The following is a 17,236-nucleotide window of genomic DNA, read 5'->3' on the forward strand; positions in this document are numbered from 1 at the left end:
CACCCCACACTAAGAGAGAGAGATAGTGGGTTTCCTATTGTCCCTGCTCAACACCAAGAAGTACTGGACAGGAAGACCGCTGGACAGACGAGGCAGCTGTCTGGGTCCTGCACATGGATAGTCTGGGGTTACACAGAAGGTACTCAGAAGCTGCCATCACGTAGCCACCAGGAGCCGTCTTCATCTCTAGTCTCGGGAACAGCTTCACTCTGCTTGGCCAGCAGTGCTGACCCTGCAGATTAAATGTGAAGCTCACAGAAGGTCATGGGATCCAAACAGCCAGCCATGAAACAGTCCCAGCAGAGCCAGAGAAGTGGTCCCTGAGGAGTGGGAGGAAGCCGTTCCCAGCAGCTGGCCCTGCAGGCTCAGGCAGCCCCGCCGAGCCTCCGGCACAGTCCCTGCTCTGGAGATCCGTACCAGAAGGACCTGGGGATCAGGCAGGAGGCAGGGAATCAAGACGCGTGCATGCACAGGAAACACACTTGTCACCAGATAGAGCGGACGCTCACCTCAATTTGAGAGATCAAGAAGTTGTGGCTCAGACTAGTTAAGTGAATATCCCGTGATCACAAAGCTAGTAAGTGAATAAACCACGGCAGGTCAGGACAGGCTTCAAAGTGTACCCTGCTTCTACTAGATGCCTTGAGGGTCCCTCTTACCTTGAACATTCTGGGATTCTATATTGTTTAATATTGACAGCACTTCATCATGCCAAAAACAGACACAGCTTCACACAATTTAAAAACAAACTTCTCCTTTCTCCTTTATGGCACAGATCCATTTGCTATAGAATTAACGGAAACCATACATCCATCCTCCTTTAAAGAAATACCTGTAAATAGCCATGTCATTTTATTTACTTAAACATGAGAAAATTAAATATGAATGTCAGAAACTAAATGATAGGAATATACATTTTAATTACTGATGACTAAGCCAGTGGTTTTCTCTTCTGTCTGCACGTTAAAATCATCTTGGGGAGCTTTTAAAAAATACCAGTGCCTGAGCTCCACCTCCAAATTTTCCAATTAAACTGGTCTGCTGCTAATGTGTGGTCAGGGTTTAAAAACCTTTCGTTTAAGGTATAAACATGATGATCAAGACCAGTCATCCTCCAGAAACCTTACTTGAACTGAGTAAGTCAGAATTCATGAGAACAGTTTCTTTATTCAAATATCAAGAGAAGTAAGCTTCTGAGAGGTATACATACATAACCGCCAAATTCAACACAGTTCGTTCATTAACTGTCACTAACGGCTTATAATCAAATATGAATTTCTTAGATGAACAAAGAGCTATACTGCTTGAGGCATAAATACAGGATTTTAAAATTTCCATGTAATTCACTCCCATGCACTTACGTCAGCATTAGATTTTGCGCGGACGCATACATACAACATAACTATGGCTGGTGGGACAATTACTCACATCATGAGGCGGGTGTTATTATTTTGCTGAGAAAACCAAGACACACAAAGTTTAAGCTGCCCTATGCTCACACAAGAAGAGACAAAACCAGGGTTGAGTCTCAGGTAATCTGCTCCAGAATCCAAGCACATAATCTCCGACCTATACCACACATAACATTTAAAACTGTATTTGGTTGAGCGCTTTACAGTTCACAGTTTCTAATGCATGTTATCCCAACTGACCCTTGCACCAGTCCAGTCGAATAGTCCAGCTGGTGCCATGATCGCCATCTGACTGCAAAAGAACCAAAGTTAGAGACGTTACGAGTCTTCTTTTGCAAGGACAGCATCTCTTCCCTTAGGAAATTGTCTTCAATAAGATAGCATTTTTTTAATGTCAACATACAATTAAAGAATCACATGGATCCAAATTAGTTGTCTGCTTCTTGAGAACACACTGAACATTCTTTCCACCAAAACTGCATACCAAAGAATGCCATGGGCAAACTCGCCCAGTCATCTAAGATTCACTTCCACTTCTCCTCCCTTAGCTTCTTTTCCTCCTCTGGCTCACGCCTTCCCTACCAGCTGGACGTCTAATACATTGAGGCTACATTCTGACGGGCCAAATCCCTACCCCCATCACCTAAACTCCCAAAACAGGTCTCCAGAAATCACCATTGCATATTCTCCTTCCTCTTCTCATCAAAATTGTCAATCCCTTTAGTACCCTGATCTCCGATGGTGCTCAGAAGGAGTCACACCTCCATTTCCTCAAAAACGTGATCCCCGGTCCTAAGGTAGATGATGGTAAAAAATGAACTTCCCTTACAGGATAAAACATGGTCCGAACCACTAAGAGCGGGACTGTGGTAAATAGGCTTCTCAGTGAGAGTTAAACCGGGGGCGAGGGGCACTTCTCTTCCTTGACATCACACTCCCGGGACCACCACATTCTCCAGGACATAAGAGCATTTCGTGTATTAGGACATGATATGCCAAATTCCGTCATTGAACGTGACCAAAATTGTAATGCTAGCTACCCGGTCTTTATGGCTAAGCCTGTAGACACCAATGGATCAAATGATATGGTTGGTATTACTAATAAAATTAGTCCAACAACAATAAGTCACTTCAGACAAGCTGCTCAACTACTTTGGAAAGAGATGTAATTGCAGTAATCATCAATCTTGCTAAATATTCAGACAAAATATTCACTTTCCCAGCCTCTGACTAAACTTACTACATATAAACCACCCCCCCAAAAAAATAGACAGCAAATTAAATATAGAACTTTGAGTCAGGACCTCTGTATTTCAAGCCCAGCTGTGCTACTGACCTTTTCATAAAATTAGCTACCATCTCTTCACCTGGGAGTAGGAAACCTTGGGAAAAAAAAATGCCTCTATTTTCCCATCTGAAAAAAGCTAGTAAGAAGTTCGTAGTTCTCAGGGTCATTTTGAGGAAATGCATTGCAGAGTTAAGCACTTGAAAACAGAGGGTCAGATCCACCATCTCTCAGGAAGCTGGGCAGAACCATTTCAAGTGAATGACGCCAATAATTTGCTAAACAAAACTGGTAGTCCAGATAATTAATCACAAAAAGCAAAAGTGATTAAGTGTGCTAAAAGAAAAAAAAAATGAAACCTAGAAATGCCCTCTAAGGTAGTGTTCTTCCTACTTTCCACCATACTGGTGGAAAATCTGCATGGTTTCCTTCAATCTCAATTTTATTCTCCTTGTGAACACAAGTATACATCTGAGTGACCCCACGAGAGCTTAGGGTGAAGGCTGACATTATGCTAATTGACCTATACAAGGTTTCAAACTGATGACCTTGGCCTTATTAGAAGTATGTTCTAATTAGCAAAGCACAGTGGTTATAATCATTGTAATTACTGATTGTAACTGAATATACCTACCATATAATCGACAGCATAATTAAGTCTTCCTATACAAAGTATGTTTGCTTTCCAAATATTTCCCCCTTTGTTATTTTAACCCCTTTCCAAAAATAGCCACTGAATTTCAATTTGATACAAGACCTAATACCAACAACACCCATTGAAGCTGAAAACACACATTGCTTAAACTGACAGAGCTCCAAAGGGTGATTTATTCAGTCCTTCCCCTACCTTCAGGCAAGAGCACATTTAAATTACCCAAGAATTTTGGATGTTTTCAACGAATAACACCACCACCTTCAGTTTGTAGAACACTTCACAGTTTACCAATCACTTTCTTTTCTTTCATCTCATTAGATATTCACAACAACTTCCTGAGTCTCAGATATAATTATCCACACTCTACAGATGAAAAAAACGGAGATCCAGAGAGGTCAAAGTGTTTTGCCTCAGCTACACGGTTGGAGAGAGCCACCAACAAGACAAAAAGTTAGGTCTCCTGTGATTTTTCTCCACATCTTCCCCCATTAGTAACTTACTTGGCTTTGCTGACTATTAAAATAGCCTTCCATGTATCTATCCCTTGTTTCTTTTTATTTGTTTTTAATGGATATGAAAACAATGTTGTCATATTGTTTTCCCAAATTCATAAATGTTGTTACTGTTATTTAAATAGTTCTGGTAGGATGGTTAACTTCTTTATCCAGTAACTTTGGGAGAAACATGCTTTACTGGTCACATCTCGGTCACTTGGCTGTCTGAATAAAAATAATGACCGAATAAAAATACTGAGACAAGATGGTACTGGTTCTAGACACCTTCTCGGGGCAGCGGATCATGCTATCCTACAAACCTGTGGAGAACATGGCTCTAGTCCTAAACCCTCACAACAAAAAAAAATCTCACAGAGCACCCAGGGTCGACTCAGTCCACAAAGTGAAATAATGCTGGGCTTTCTGGATTAAACACGCTGTTGTCTGCTAAGGGTCAAACACTAAGTCCAGCATGTTACATGCAACACCTCATTGAGTCCTCACAAAAATCCTATAACAGAGGAAGAAGTATTACCCCAATTTTATAAATGTGGAGGAAACTCATCCCAGACAAGTTAAAAAACATGCCCAAAGTCACGTAGGTAGTGTCTAAGTCTACTTAGGTGTCTCATCTCTGCACGCCTGCCTCCAAAAAGCCAAGCTTTTAATCTGCTTTTCTAAACTGAAATACCTTCTTCTGTCTTCAAGGCAGAAAAGGTTACAGTTGAAAGGAATTAACTCTTGGCTAGATGGTGTGATTTTGGAAAGAGCATTTTATTTTTCTAAACCTCAGTTTCCTTTTTTTATAAAATAGAGAAATTCCTAGCATAACTATTGCTCAGGGTTGTTATAAGGTCAAAATGAGATAAAAGTACACAGTATGATACGTATGCGTGTTATATGACGATTCTATGAAAAAAAAATCTCTTGATGAGCAAGTAGTCAAAAAATTGTTAAATCGAACTAAACTGCCCGTGTCTAACATCTAGGATGGTTGCCAGGCATGCCTCACAGCCCAAAGATGCCAATTAGATGCCACAAGGCTAATTAGTGCCATTTTGACTCCTGAATACCCTACCGGACAGCAATGGTCCTCATGTCAGGAAATAATTTCTAGCTCTTTACAACCTCTTTGCGGCCTCAGCTTGAGCATTTCCAAAGAATTCCCTATTGTTTCCAGGGCTGGGGAGCCACAGGGTGGTTTTCCCAACAAGAGCTTGGAAATAAGGGAAGTAATATTTCCTGCCTGACAGTTAAATTACAAAATTAACACAGAAAATGGGGAAATGTTTTGTCAACCTTAAATGCACCAGCTTAAACAATAATTTATAAAGGGGTAACAGAGAATTCTCTCCAATCATCCAGCCCAAGGTGCAGCTCCAGGCAAAGTGGGCCACTGAGCCACGGAAACATTTGGGGATGAAAACAGGGTGCAGGGAAAGAAGGCGAAGTTAGAGAGGGCAGCCCGAAGGAAAGAGAAGGGAGGGGAATAGTTTATGAAACATTATATCCAACACTGTTCAGGGGTATACTGGCCCTCTGTCACATTGAGAAAGATTATTCCTAAACTAAGGAAATTCTCCAACCACCTTAACTAAAAGGAACTCTTATGAACGGCCCTGGAGTATCAGGTCTCTTTAGCAAGGCTGAACCCTACAACCGGAGAGCTAGCTCCTTAAACCTGATTGAAGAATTTGGCATAAAACTCATTTTGCTTGGAGTCCAAGTGGATTAAAGCAAACTTTTAATGACGACTTGGTTCCTCATGGAAGAAATGTACTGATCATACAGACTTCGAGCAACAAGCCTCATTTCCCAATTACTTCTCACTGTAAATAGGTAAATTGTCATGCAAATGCCAACCAAAGTGACACGGGGCATTTTGTTTACCCAGTCAGAGGCTGAGAGTCTGGTGATTTCAGAACACTCACAAGAACAGGTCCTTGGAGTTTAAAAATCTCAGATACTGAACCATGCAGAACCATCCAAATACTACCCCGGGTGGGTCGTGTCCGGCTCTGCAGCTTCAACCTCCCTGGGAAGATAAAACCCAACAAGGGACTAAATTATCATCAAATCTAGTGTTAACTACAGTCTGATGATCCAAACGGATGTGAAACGTGCTTACTTGGCAGATAATGAGGGTGAGGGTGACATCATCAGTGTTTATGACACACTGCATTCCTGAGCAGAGGTACAAAATCATCACACGTCACTCTGGAAAAAACATGCGGGCAGGAGAATGCTAATACTGCATGATGTGAAAAGCCTTACTTTTTTTCATTGAACTCTACGTGAGCTCATTTTTTTAATCTAGGGATCACTCCATCATATAATAACTATTACACTGCTTCCCCACTCCTTCTAGCAAAGTATTTAATTACACCAAGGTATGTGTATGGGTGGGTTATGCACAATTATATGCAATCTGTGAAGAGAATATATACACCCTCGCTTATGTAATGATTTCTAGGATACTCATGGCTTCCTTCATATTCAGAAATCAAACTACAAGTAACGCCGTTGTTCTTTGCGGACTCTGCAGTGTAAGCTAAGCAGTTGGCCGTGATGATGGTTTTTGTCACTCCGTTCATGGCAGCCTTACCCATGCGTGGGAGCCTGGAGTGCACAGACATGAGAGTGGACAGGAGAACCGGGTTGGCCTGGAAGCAGAGCCCTGAGGAAGAAAGAGCCCTTGTGGTTTCTAACACAGGTCTATGTGGGAGTCAAAGCCCGCTCGGGAACTCAACAACTGGCGAGAGGAGATTAGGGTCAGGAAAACCAACAGGAAATTGCTACCAGCCGTCCCTTAGCAAGTCACACGTAGAAAGCATACAAGGGGCGACATAGGGAGTCTCTGCTGAACAATGTGTACATTGTGTGTTGAGGTTGGAACAATTCGTGGGCATGTGGACAGATACATCATGGTGGAAAGAGCTAGACACAAGAGAAGTAGACACTAAAATGCACATGGTTTCCAGCTTCTTCACTTTAGGCAAGTCACTGCTCCTCTCTGAACTTCGGTTTCCTTATCCTTAAATTGGAGTTAATAATAATCCTTGCCCCGCCTGTCTCATTCATTTCCTGCATGAATGGCGGGGGGGGGGATAATGTGTGTTAAAAATATGCCTTGTAAACTCTAAGCAGATGTCACTCATTGCTAGTGGCTTTTCGGTACGGAAAGTGTAGATCAGCACATCGTTCCCTCACAGTCCCGAAGTGGGGACAATTAAGAAGGAAAAAAAAATGTCACTAGTGCTTGGTGTTCTTGGGTGTTGAAAAGAAATTACAGTCGGTGAAAGCCCCTGATTTTTCAAAATTCTCTTCAAATCGGCTTACTCTAAAAACTAATAAAACAAGCCATTTACCACAAAAATGGCCATCATAATAAGAACGGATGTGGTCATTTTAGAAGAACTCCAACAAAAGACATCAAAACTTGCTCACATGAGAAACCAAACTTTTAGCTACATAGTAATTCTTAGCCATTTGTTTGTCTCGTTACTGAACAGAAAATTAGTAACTGGGGAAAGAAGTGGGGGTAAAAGGGTGTGAGTAAGAAAGAGATATTGGGAACAGCTGCCCACAGAAGGAGAGAAATGTTTCTGGCACAGTATTATTTTTTTTCAAATTCTTTCTAGAATACTACACGAGTTTTACCTGTCTTACTCTGCCATTCAGCTTTACAAATACCACGTTGACCCACACAAGTCATGTCTACACATTCACACCAAACAACAGAGAATTTTAATGATATGATGTGCTTAGGAGCAAGGTACTGATGGGGTAGCTTTCAGTACTTCCCAGCTTCAAAAACACTTGAATTTCCTTATGTGTACAAGGGCTCTTCACTGGAGTTTCCAAGGCAAACCCACTGCAGTGGCATCTGTAATTGGCACAACACATATCAGTCCATAATTTACTCATTTAAGGAGCAAAATCTCCAGAATCTCTAAGCATTATAAAACATAAGGACACCATCTGCCTCATTTGGCCATATGAGCTTTATTTCAAATAAACCCTGAAGTAGCAGGAATAGCTCTTTAAAATAATACACAATAGTTTATGATACCAAATTAATATACCACATAACCAAAAATTATATATATTGTATGTGCATATCTCCCAATATATCTACTTGATTTCTACAGACCAAGAACATTTGATACTTTACTGTAGCTATAGGAGACCTCCAGATGGCTGCCTGAGAAGCAGCCAGACATCACTTCTATAGTCATCAATGTATGTTGGAACTTTGTGAGACCAGACAACCAGGTTTGATTTGAGGATTTGGGGGGCACCAAGAGCATTATCTCCAGCCCATCCATTCCCAGTCCTCTCCACCCCAACTTAGTTCCCACTCCTTTAAGGTGCTTAAAATCAACGGAGGTATTTTTCAACTAATAATTTAATATAAGATATTTAAAATATACACAGTCTAATTTGTCTGGTGGGAGAGACTTATGGTAGATTTTTGTGGCATGAGGTTTTGATAAGAGAGAGAGGGGTTGAGAATAGGGACAACCAGAAATAAATGTCCTTACTTCACAATTCTTCTCAACCTTAAATCCTAACATATCAGGGTTTAAACTACTACAAAACACCAAGGCAGAAACTTTGATATGCTTTACTCTGATATGCCCTCCACTTCATTTCTGTTAGTTACTCTGGAAGAACAAAACAATAAACTTTGTTATCTTAGGTTTTTAAGATGTTTCCAGGCAGGCATATCTTGATTTGATTTATAAATCACATAAAGTAGCTGAATACCTTATTTAATGGCCAAGAATTGTCAGTCTGATCTTATTTTTAGATTCACACTTTTAGCCTCATATTTTATAGTTTTACCATAAAAAATGGTAATGTTTTTATTGACCCGTACTTGAAAGTGTCTTAGTAATATGTATTCTTTGAAAAATTATTCTGTCTCCTGGGGTAACTTGTAGTAAAATGCTTTTTCCAATTACATATCCAATGGAATTGGTAATTTCTTTCATTACTGTCATCATTAATGCCATTGATTAAGATGATATATCCCACTGCTATAATCAGAATAATTGGATATCTGTGTTAACCGGATATTTGAGACCTCGATTTTTCTCAACAGTCAAGAATGCAAGGCTAATGGTGGAAAATTACACTTACAACTTAACTTAGTATTTGAAATCCTCCATCTTCTCCTGACTCCCATCCCTAGAACGCAGCTGAATAAGGAGAGAAGTGCCCAAGTGCTTAAAATACCAGCAGGCAGCAGCCTCATACATCCAACTTTGCACAGTTGGCTCCTTGCAAGCTGTGGATAAATCCCATCCATTCTCCTTCAGCACCAAAGTTAGGTTCGTACTTCGCAAGCACACTTTTGGAGAATTTAATTCAGAACAAAAGGAAAGACTGGTTTCTTTGAAATGTGTTTAGAATGGCAGTAAGTTTACACAAGAGAGGAGGGGGGGAAAGGAGATTTCATAGCTTGCAAACACTGTCAGGTCCACAAAGTGTTTATTGATCTTTATATCAGGAGGAAACAATAAACCTCTCTTCTCCATTATCCAGGCTAGAAACTCCCTCATATGTGTCTGAAGCTTCAGATGGAATTACAATAGTCAGTCGCTAAAATTTACTCTTTCCCTCAGTCTGGGTTCCATTACAACACAATTATCTCATCATTATCACTCTTTACAATAAATGCCTTTATAGGCAGATTCTTTTGTTAAGGACGTAAAAGACAATTTCACTACTTGTGGCAAATTTTTTTTAAAAGACACAATGATAGTAATTATAGCTACTCCAGATTTCTACTGAATGGCATTTTTAAATTCAGAATCCAATGACAGAGCCATTTCCCCTCTACCCTACATAATCAATAGTAGATAGATACACAGATCCATACATGCACACACACACACACACACACATACATACATGTTACATAGATACGTAGATATAAGTAGCAATAAATATCAAAAATGCTCTTCAAATAAATTCATGTCTCTATCTGTAAATACCATAATGAAAACACAATTTGAAATAATCCCTGCATCCTTTCCTTTGTGAAAAGCAAATAAATAAATTCCTTAAACTAAAAATCAAATAGTTCATAGGACAACGTTCAAAAATCAAGACATCCCTCATATACAAATTTAACCAATCACACAAGGAAAACACAAAGTTGGAAGGCAGACTAACCCTGTCTTGGGAGAATTCGGTCAACAGGAGTTTGAACAAAATACTTTTTTCTTATGTTGAGGTCTCCAGAAATGTACTGAATTAGGATGACAGGCTTCTTGCACAGCAGCAGGTCCTCCTTAAATTTGCTGTTGGGGTAATGTGAATTTTTTTTCCAAAAGTTCTTGCTTTCCCTTGGGAAGACTTTACTCAAGAAATTGGTTGGAAGAAAGATGACATCTTTTTGAAGATTCAATCCTGAAATGTTTGCAACAGAATCACAAGAAAAAGTGGGGCAGGGGAGGTCATAAGTGTTCTTCCCATGTAAATAAGACATCGCCGATTTCTGGCACAGAAAAAGCCAACAACAAATATCTATTTAATAAAGTAGTGTTGAACTCTTTTTTTTAAAATATAGTTTGATCAAGTAGAAAAAAACTTATTTCTTCCTCCCAGCACATCATGTAAGCAGACTGATATAGCAGACTTATAAGAGTAATTACGGAAAACCCAACACTATTTAGTTTTCAACTCTGCAGATGACTATCACCATTTTCTCCTCCACAGATCCTGTGTTTTGGCTCATGACACAATAAAGTCAAGCACGTACCGTGCACATATAGTAAATATATGATGAAGGAATAGAAATAATAGGACATAATTTCATCTGTATAATCTTATTTTTTGTTACTGCTACTGATTTTAATCTTAAAGTGCATTATTTATCAACTCACTTATTTCTCACAACATTTGTACAGTACAGTTAGAATAAATATTCTTACATTCACTCTAAATGTATCCATTTAACAAATATTTATTGACCAGCTACTATGTGCCAGGCACTAGAAAACTGGGGATATGGCAGTATATAAAATAGACAAAAATCCTTCTTTGATGAAATTGAGCAAAATTCATGCAGAAGAGGAAAAGGAGAGAGCCAATAAGCTACATTTGATTGTGTATGCCCTGGCTGGCCTTATTTCACCTTCCACATGGCCTTTCAACCGTGTGAAATACATTTGCTAGAACAACAAAGTAGAGTCCTTTTCACTTGGCTCCTAATGCCCAGAGAGTTCCTTCCATTAGTGACCTTTCCATAAGGGTCAAAAAGAGCTCTAACACTAAACAAAGTCATACCAGACATGGCGAGGGTAAGAATAGGGGTCACATATATAAAATATATAACTGAAATTACCTTTAAAAACTGAAAGAGAACACACTAATACAAGCACAAATCAAAAAAACAGCTCCTGCCACAAGCTAGTCAGCTTACAAAATCCTATCCTTAAAAGTATTTTTTTAAAAAAATCTGACATTTCAGGTTGATAAAACAACCCAAAAGTTATGTGCAGTAGAATACACAAATGAAAAAAGGTACTTTACGATCTGAGTATAAAATTTCTGAAGGGTGAATTAGTGACATTTCTGGCTTCATTTGACACCCCATCATCAGTGCAGTTACCATAGTTAAAATATACCTAGAGAACTGCAAATAGCATGACAATTTAAACTCAACACTCGTTAGGTATAAAAAAATCACTGACCAATCACTGAGTTATAAAATCAGGACCAGACTGTAATAAAGTAGGTGTCAGTAAAACCAAACTCTGCCCACTGCCTTTGCACCAGGCCCCTAGTGCACTCGCCATATTGCTTTCCCCTTGGGTAGAGAGAAAGTATCCTCACGCTTGGCAAAGGGGCTCACAAACGTCACTAGATTAATACCATCCTTTCCCAAAGCCTATTTCTCTCATCCATCTCCAACATTTTTTGACTATTTTGTTATCTTCAAACATGAGTCTCCACTTCTGTAGTACACTTTGATTTGGCCTCACCGACCCTGCCAACTATTTCTCTCTTTTTACTTGTGTTGCCAAAAGTCTTGGATGAGAAATATATGCTTAGGAAATCCTTTGTGTACTCATCAGATATTCCCTCTTTAAGTAGATTTCTATCTCAGAGGCAGGATGGACATCATTTTTCTAAGGCCCCCAGCAGGCCCCCTAGCCTGGCTAGCCTCGAGGGGAATAAGCCCTTCATTTCTAAAGGGGCATCTGGGGGCTGCACGCAATGTCCACCATGCTCACAGAGGCTCAAAACACACAATACGGTGGAAGGAATACAGAGTTCGGAGGCAAACACGCCAAGATTCTAATCTTATCTCTCTATCAGTCATTAACTGCGATCATAGGCAAGTTACTCAGCTTCTCTGAATCTCTGATAAGATTATTTTACAAATTCACAGATACATATTAGGAAAACCTAAAGCCTAACACTTGTTCATTCTCCTCCTCCCACCCTCTAAGTTTAGTGGGTTGTTTTCTTTTTAAACGATGTTCTTTGTTTTCCAAGTGCTATGACTTCTTTTAAAATAACACTTGCTCATTCAGTCGGTAAAGATGCACCTCAAACCACCCGCCAGCCAGGGCTGTTCAAGGCCCTGCAAAGGCCACTGACCGCGGAGAGCAACCCAGAGGCTGTCTCCGCCCCGGGGCCAGACGTAAATTACAGATAACACATATGCAAACAGATAGAGAGGGTAACTTCTGCGGGTGAGTGCCCTGATGAAAACAAAGTCAGGTGAGAGAGCTTGGTGGGGGGGGCAGCTGTCCGCCGAGCCTGCAACCGCTTCAGAGCAGAGGCTGAAGGAAAAGCAAACGGTTGCACTGATGCTTCAGGGAAGCTTGATTTCAAGCCAACCTTTCTCCTCACTCTTCCCGAAACCTCCCCTCCTCCCTCCTTACCCTTACCCTTTTCTTTCAGGAACCCGGTACCACCCTAAAAACATGACTAATACAGCACATACACAATTCCTGTCGAAACCGACTAGATCTTGGGGCGCCCGGGTGGCTCCGTCAGTGAAGGGTCTGCCTTCAGCTCAGGTCATGATCCCAGGGTCCTGGGATCCAGCCCCCCACCCCCCCTGCCCCCCGCCCCGTCCTCAGGCTCTTTGCTCAGCGGGGAGCCTGCTTCTCCCTCTACCTGCTCTGCTTGCCACTCTCCCTGCTTGTGCTGTCAAATAAATAAAATATTTTTTAAAAATAAAAATAAAAATTAGTTAAAAAAAAAAAAAGAAACTGACTAGATCCTGTATTTCCCTATAACCCCCCCGCCCCAGTCCCTTCTCCCCTCCCGGCAGGCTTGCAGTTTTGAAGACCTTAGCTGCTGCAGTCTCCTTCCCTGCCCCCCAACCCCGCCACCCCCGCAAAGCAATAAAGCTGTTGTTCTTCTTTATAACCGAACTCTGCCCAAGGTCAGAAAGGTAGGCTCTTTGATGTGTCCTAGACCATGGTGAGGCATCACTCCTGCAGTACTGTTATGAGTATCTAATTAAACAAAATGTGTACGGCGCTCAGCATGGTGCCTTACGGTATGTGGTAAGGGCTTGATAAATCAACACTATTATTATTACTATCATCATCATCATCATTGTAGCTTCAAATGGTCTTTTTACACACAAACCCTTCCTTTGTCCATAAATCTTCTGCATCATGCCAAATAAGGAAAAGTTGGGGTAAGATGAAAGGGAAAGAGAGGGAGGGGCCGAAGTAGCTGTCATGGACGTTATTTGGTAATTTTTAAATGTGCTTTTATGTTTTTTTAATCCAAAAGGGTCATATGGAATTTCTGTCTGAATGTCCTAATTCATGCATGTGTTTTTAACACACATTGAGCACATGCTGCATGAATCACAAAGTGCTCATCTGCTAAATAGGTGCTCTCTGAATGAATGAATGAATGAGAGAGGTAAGGGAATGCATGAATGAACAAGAGGCCAATGACATCACGTTTGGTTTTTAGATTTCTGGACAGAATTCCTGGAAGATTTCATAACCCTGAAAGGTTGCATACCCAAAATTGTTGAAAATATTTCCCATAAAAAGCATAAGAATGATGAAGAAGATACTCCCTATAACGAAAGGGAGTATCTACAAGGTTTTGCCAAAAATCGTGACTGAAGGTAACTGAAGGTATCAGGAGATGTAATTAACAATATGAAGACTGGTAAAATAGCTGATAAGTAGGGGCTGGAGAAAGGTGCTAACATTGATTATTTACTGTATTCAAAATACCATGCTATCATATCCTTCTCATCTTCATAATCCAATAAATTAAGTACTACCTTCATTTTATCAGCACCATGCTCTAACCAACTGAGCTAACCAGCCACTCTATAAAAGTCGTTTTATAGATAAGAAACTGAGTCTCATAGAGGCTTATCCAAGAATGCACAAAATAATGACCAGAGTTCGTGTCTGAACCAAAACCTGTTCTTTTCCCAGAATGCAGGGAGTCAAAGAATCTGAAGCAAGCATTGGTTCTCAAAAAATCAGCGTAGCAGCACAATGAAGTAATTCAGAATAGTTAAACACAATGTCTCCAATTCACTATTCACGTTTTATTACATATTTACCCTTAAGTAAGAGATTCATATTATTACATATGATTTCAGAGACGGGAAACAGACGGAAGTTATTTCCCCAAAGTCAAATTAAAACAAAAATCAGAATGCAGCATTTATTGAATTGTAGCTTCTGTACCCCCCCCCACACACACACGAGGCATTTTTCAAGAAAACAAGACAAGCACATTAGCCAAATGATACAGAGAACTCAAAATTAAAATTTCTTTTTAAAATCCACCCCTACTCTGCCTCCCCTTGCTTAAGAGACCCCTGCTGGAGTGTGAGAAACTTTCTGAGGCCACAAGAACCGTGGAGCTCTCCGGTGCCGCCATGTGGAAGAAACATCCTGTTAGTAAGCATCTGGTCATCTAGGACATTCCACTTGCCAGAATGTCCGCACACCTACAGCAAGGCGGTCATTACAATGCATAATGATGATACCAAGGCACTGAAACCCTCAAGACAGGCTCTGGGATTATCAAATACTGATTAACACAACAAAAATTGCTTAACCCTTAAGAGTAACTTATTGAATTTCATCTATTCACGAATTGCTACTGCATATGTAACAGTTTACTTAGAATGATTGGTTCACCAAAAGTAATTTTTTACCTTTTCAGGTAAGAAAATGTCTGCTAGGAAAAGGAAGGAAGGAAGGAAGGAAGGAAGGAAGGAAGGAAGGAAGGACGACAGACAGACTACTGTGTTCTCCAATATAATAAGAAATGTATTGGTAGCCACCATTACTCTAAGTTCCATAGGCTCTCTCACTCAAGAAGCAATGTATCAAGTCCAAGTGGAGGAAACCTTATTGTGTAGCAACTAGGAAATGAAAGAATGAATGTAAGAATGAAAGAATGAATGAAAGAATGATGTAACTGAATGTTCTTCTATGTTCCAAGGATTAATTCTAACTCTGAAAACATAATGTAAATTCTAATCAAGCATTTAGAACTGAGTTTCTCAATTACTAACTCGATATGACTTATTGATTCTGTGGTTTTTTTGGGGGGGGGGATGACCTGGGGGACTAATCAGCTATTCTAACAGAATGAATTCACTAGCAAAAGAATAAGACCCAGATATAAATTAAATAAGCTTGATATCAGATCTGCGTCCAATACAGGATGGCTAGAAGTGCCTTTGAATATTACAGTCTGCCCCATTCGACATTCACTCTCATTATTCCCAAGACAAAAAACCCTCCACTTCAGTGATTGCCCCCAAACACCACAAACTCAAACTGACATATAGTCCTTTTAATATATAATGTATACCTTCACCATTTCATACCTCTCCAAGTCATACTCACCATCTCAGTTTAGGCTACAAATTTATTATCTCTAACCTCAGCTGGGCCCTCAAAAAATACCTAGTAATACATCTACCTGATCCTGGTCAGTTTTCTTCTCCATTCCTTCTATCAACAATTTCTAATTTTACCACTTTCCCAAGGACTCTATCCCTCCAGGGCCATTTTATATATAGATAGATAGATAGATAGATAGATACACATACACACACACACACACACACACACACACACACACACACACACACACATATATTTAAGCCTTATTTTAGAAAGAGAGAAAGCACAAATGTGGGGAGGGACACAGGGAGAAGGGGAGAGAATCTTAAGCAGACTCCCCACTGAGCGCAGAGCCCAGCATGGGGCTCAATCACAGGATGCTGAGATCATGACCTGAGCCGAAATCGAGTCCAACACTTAACCAACTGAGCCCCCCAGGCTCCCCCAGTGCCATTATTATGTCGATAGTGGTTACTGTAGGATAGGTATGTGCTGGTTTATGAAGATTTTTATTTAGTAGACTGTTTGATAACACAGGACTTCTTATACATTGAAATAATAATGAATAAAATAGCACAGTGGAGATACTATTTCTGTATCTTATAGAGATCCACATCTCTTTAACAGAAAATATACAAACGCCCGTAAGTGAGAGTACATATGTCCCCCAAACAGTTACTGTGTTTTTAGGCATTTAAGATAATTTAAGATAATCATACAAACTAACTGGCATAAAATCTATAGATTATTGTGAAGCTACAATAAAACACACAATACAGGAGTGTTCTGAAAATAGTAAAGCACCCTAAAATATGTTATAACTATATTTACTCTTCTTTTAATTCAATTAGCCAACATATAGTACGTCATTAGTTTTTGATACTCTATTTACTCTTATTTGTGATTGAGCAAAAACTACAAACAGAACAGTTAAAATAACCAACTAATAAAATACAGCAGCACAAGGGGCACCCGGGTGGTTCAGTCGGTTAAGCCGCTGCCTTCGGCTCAGGTCATGATCCCAGGGTCCAGGGATTGAGCCCTGCATCAGGCTCCCTGCTCAGCAGGGAGTCTGCTTCTCCCTCTCCTCCTGCTTGTGCTCTCTCTCCCTCTCTCACTCTGTCAAATGAATACATAAAAGCTTTTTTAAAAAATAAAATACAGTAGCACAAAATCATGGTAGCCTACAAAGCATTACCAGACACACCACAAACTCTACAAGGATTTATTCAACATTTATTCATTCTCCTAACATTTACTGAGTGCCTTTATAAATCAGACTTTCTGCTAGGCATGAACATACGCAGATCTCTGTCTCAAGGAGGCCAAATAAACCAAAATCCCATTACAACACAGCAAGTCCTACTATAGAGATGTGAGCGATAACTTAGTGTTCCACTATAGGGAAAATAATGCAGTGACAACAAGACTGATCTGCATCTGTCCATCTGTGGTTGTGTCTGCCTAAAACTCATTAGAAAAACCATCCTCTCCCAATATTACGTTGGAGG

At 40.1% G+C, this 17,236-nt stretch overlaps 1 protein-coding gene across 1 annotated transcript in view; it reads right to left on the minus strand.

Annotated features, from left to right (window-relative positions):
• GUCY1A2 (guanylate cyclase 1 soluble subunit alpha 2) overlaps nt 1–5,838 on the minus strand; it is a 333,141-nt gene extending 327,303 nt beyond the window's left edge. The window contains exon 1 of the mRNA XM_073903673.1: nt 5,778–5,838. Coding sequence (XP_073759774.1) covers nt 5,778–5,831 — 54 coding nt within the window. The 5' untranslated portion in view covers nt 5,832–5,838. The remainder of the gene's footprint in view (nt 1–5,777) is intronic.
• Nucleotides 5,839–17,236: the final 11,398 nt, after the last annotated feature.

Source organism: Callorhinus ursinus, unplaced genomic scaffold, assembly GCF_003265705.2.
Source record: "Callorhinus ursinus isolate GAN/ISIS: 27379988/994484 unplaced genomic scaffold, GSC_fseal_2.0 scaffold19, whole genome shotgun sequence".
Classification (NCBI taxonomy): Eukaryota; Metazoa; Chordata; class Mammalia; order Carnivora; family Otariidae; genus Callorhinus; species Callorhinus ursinus.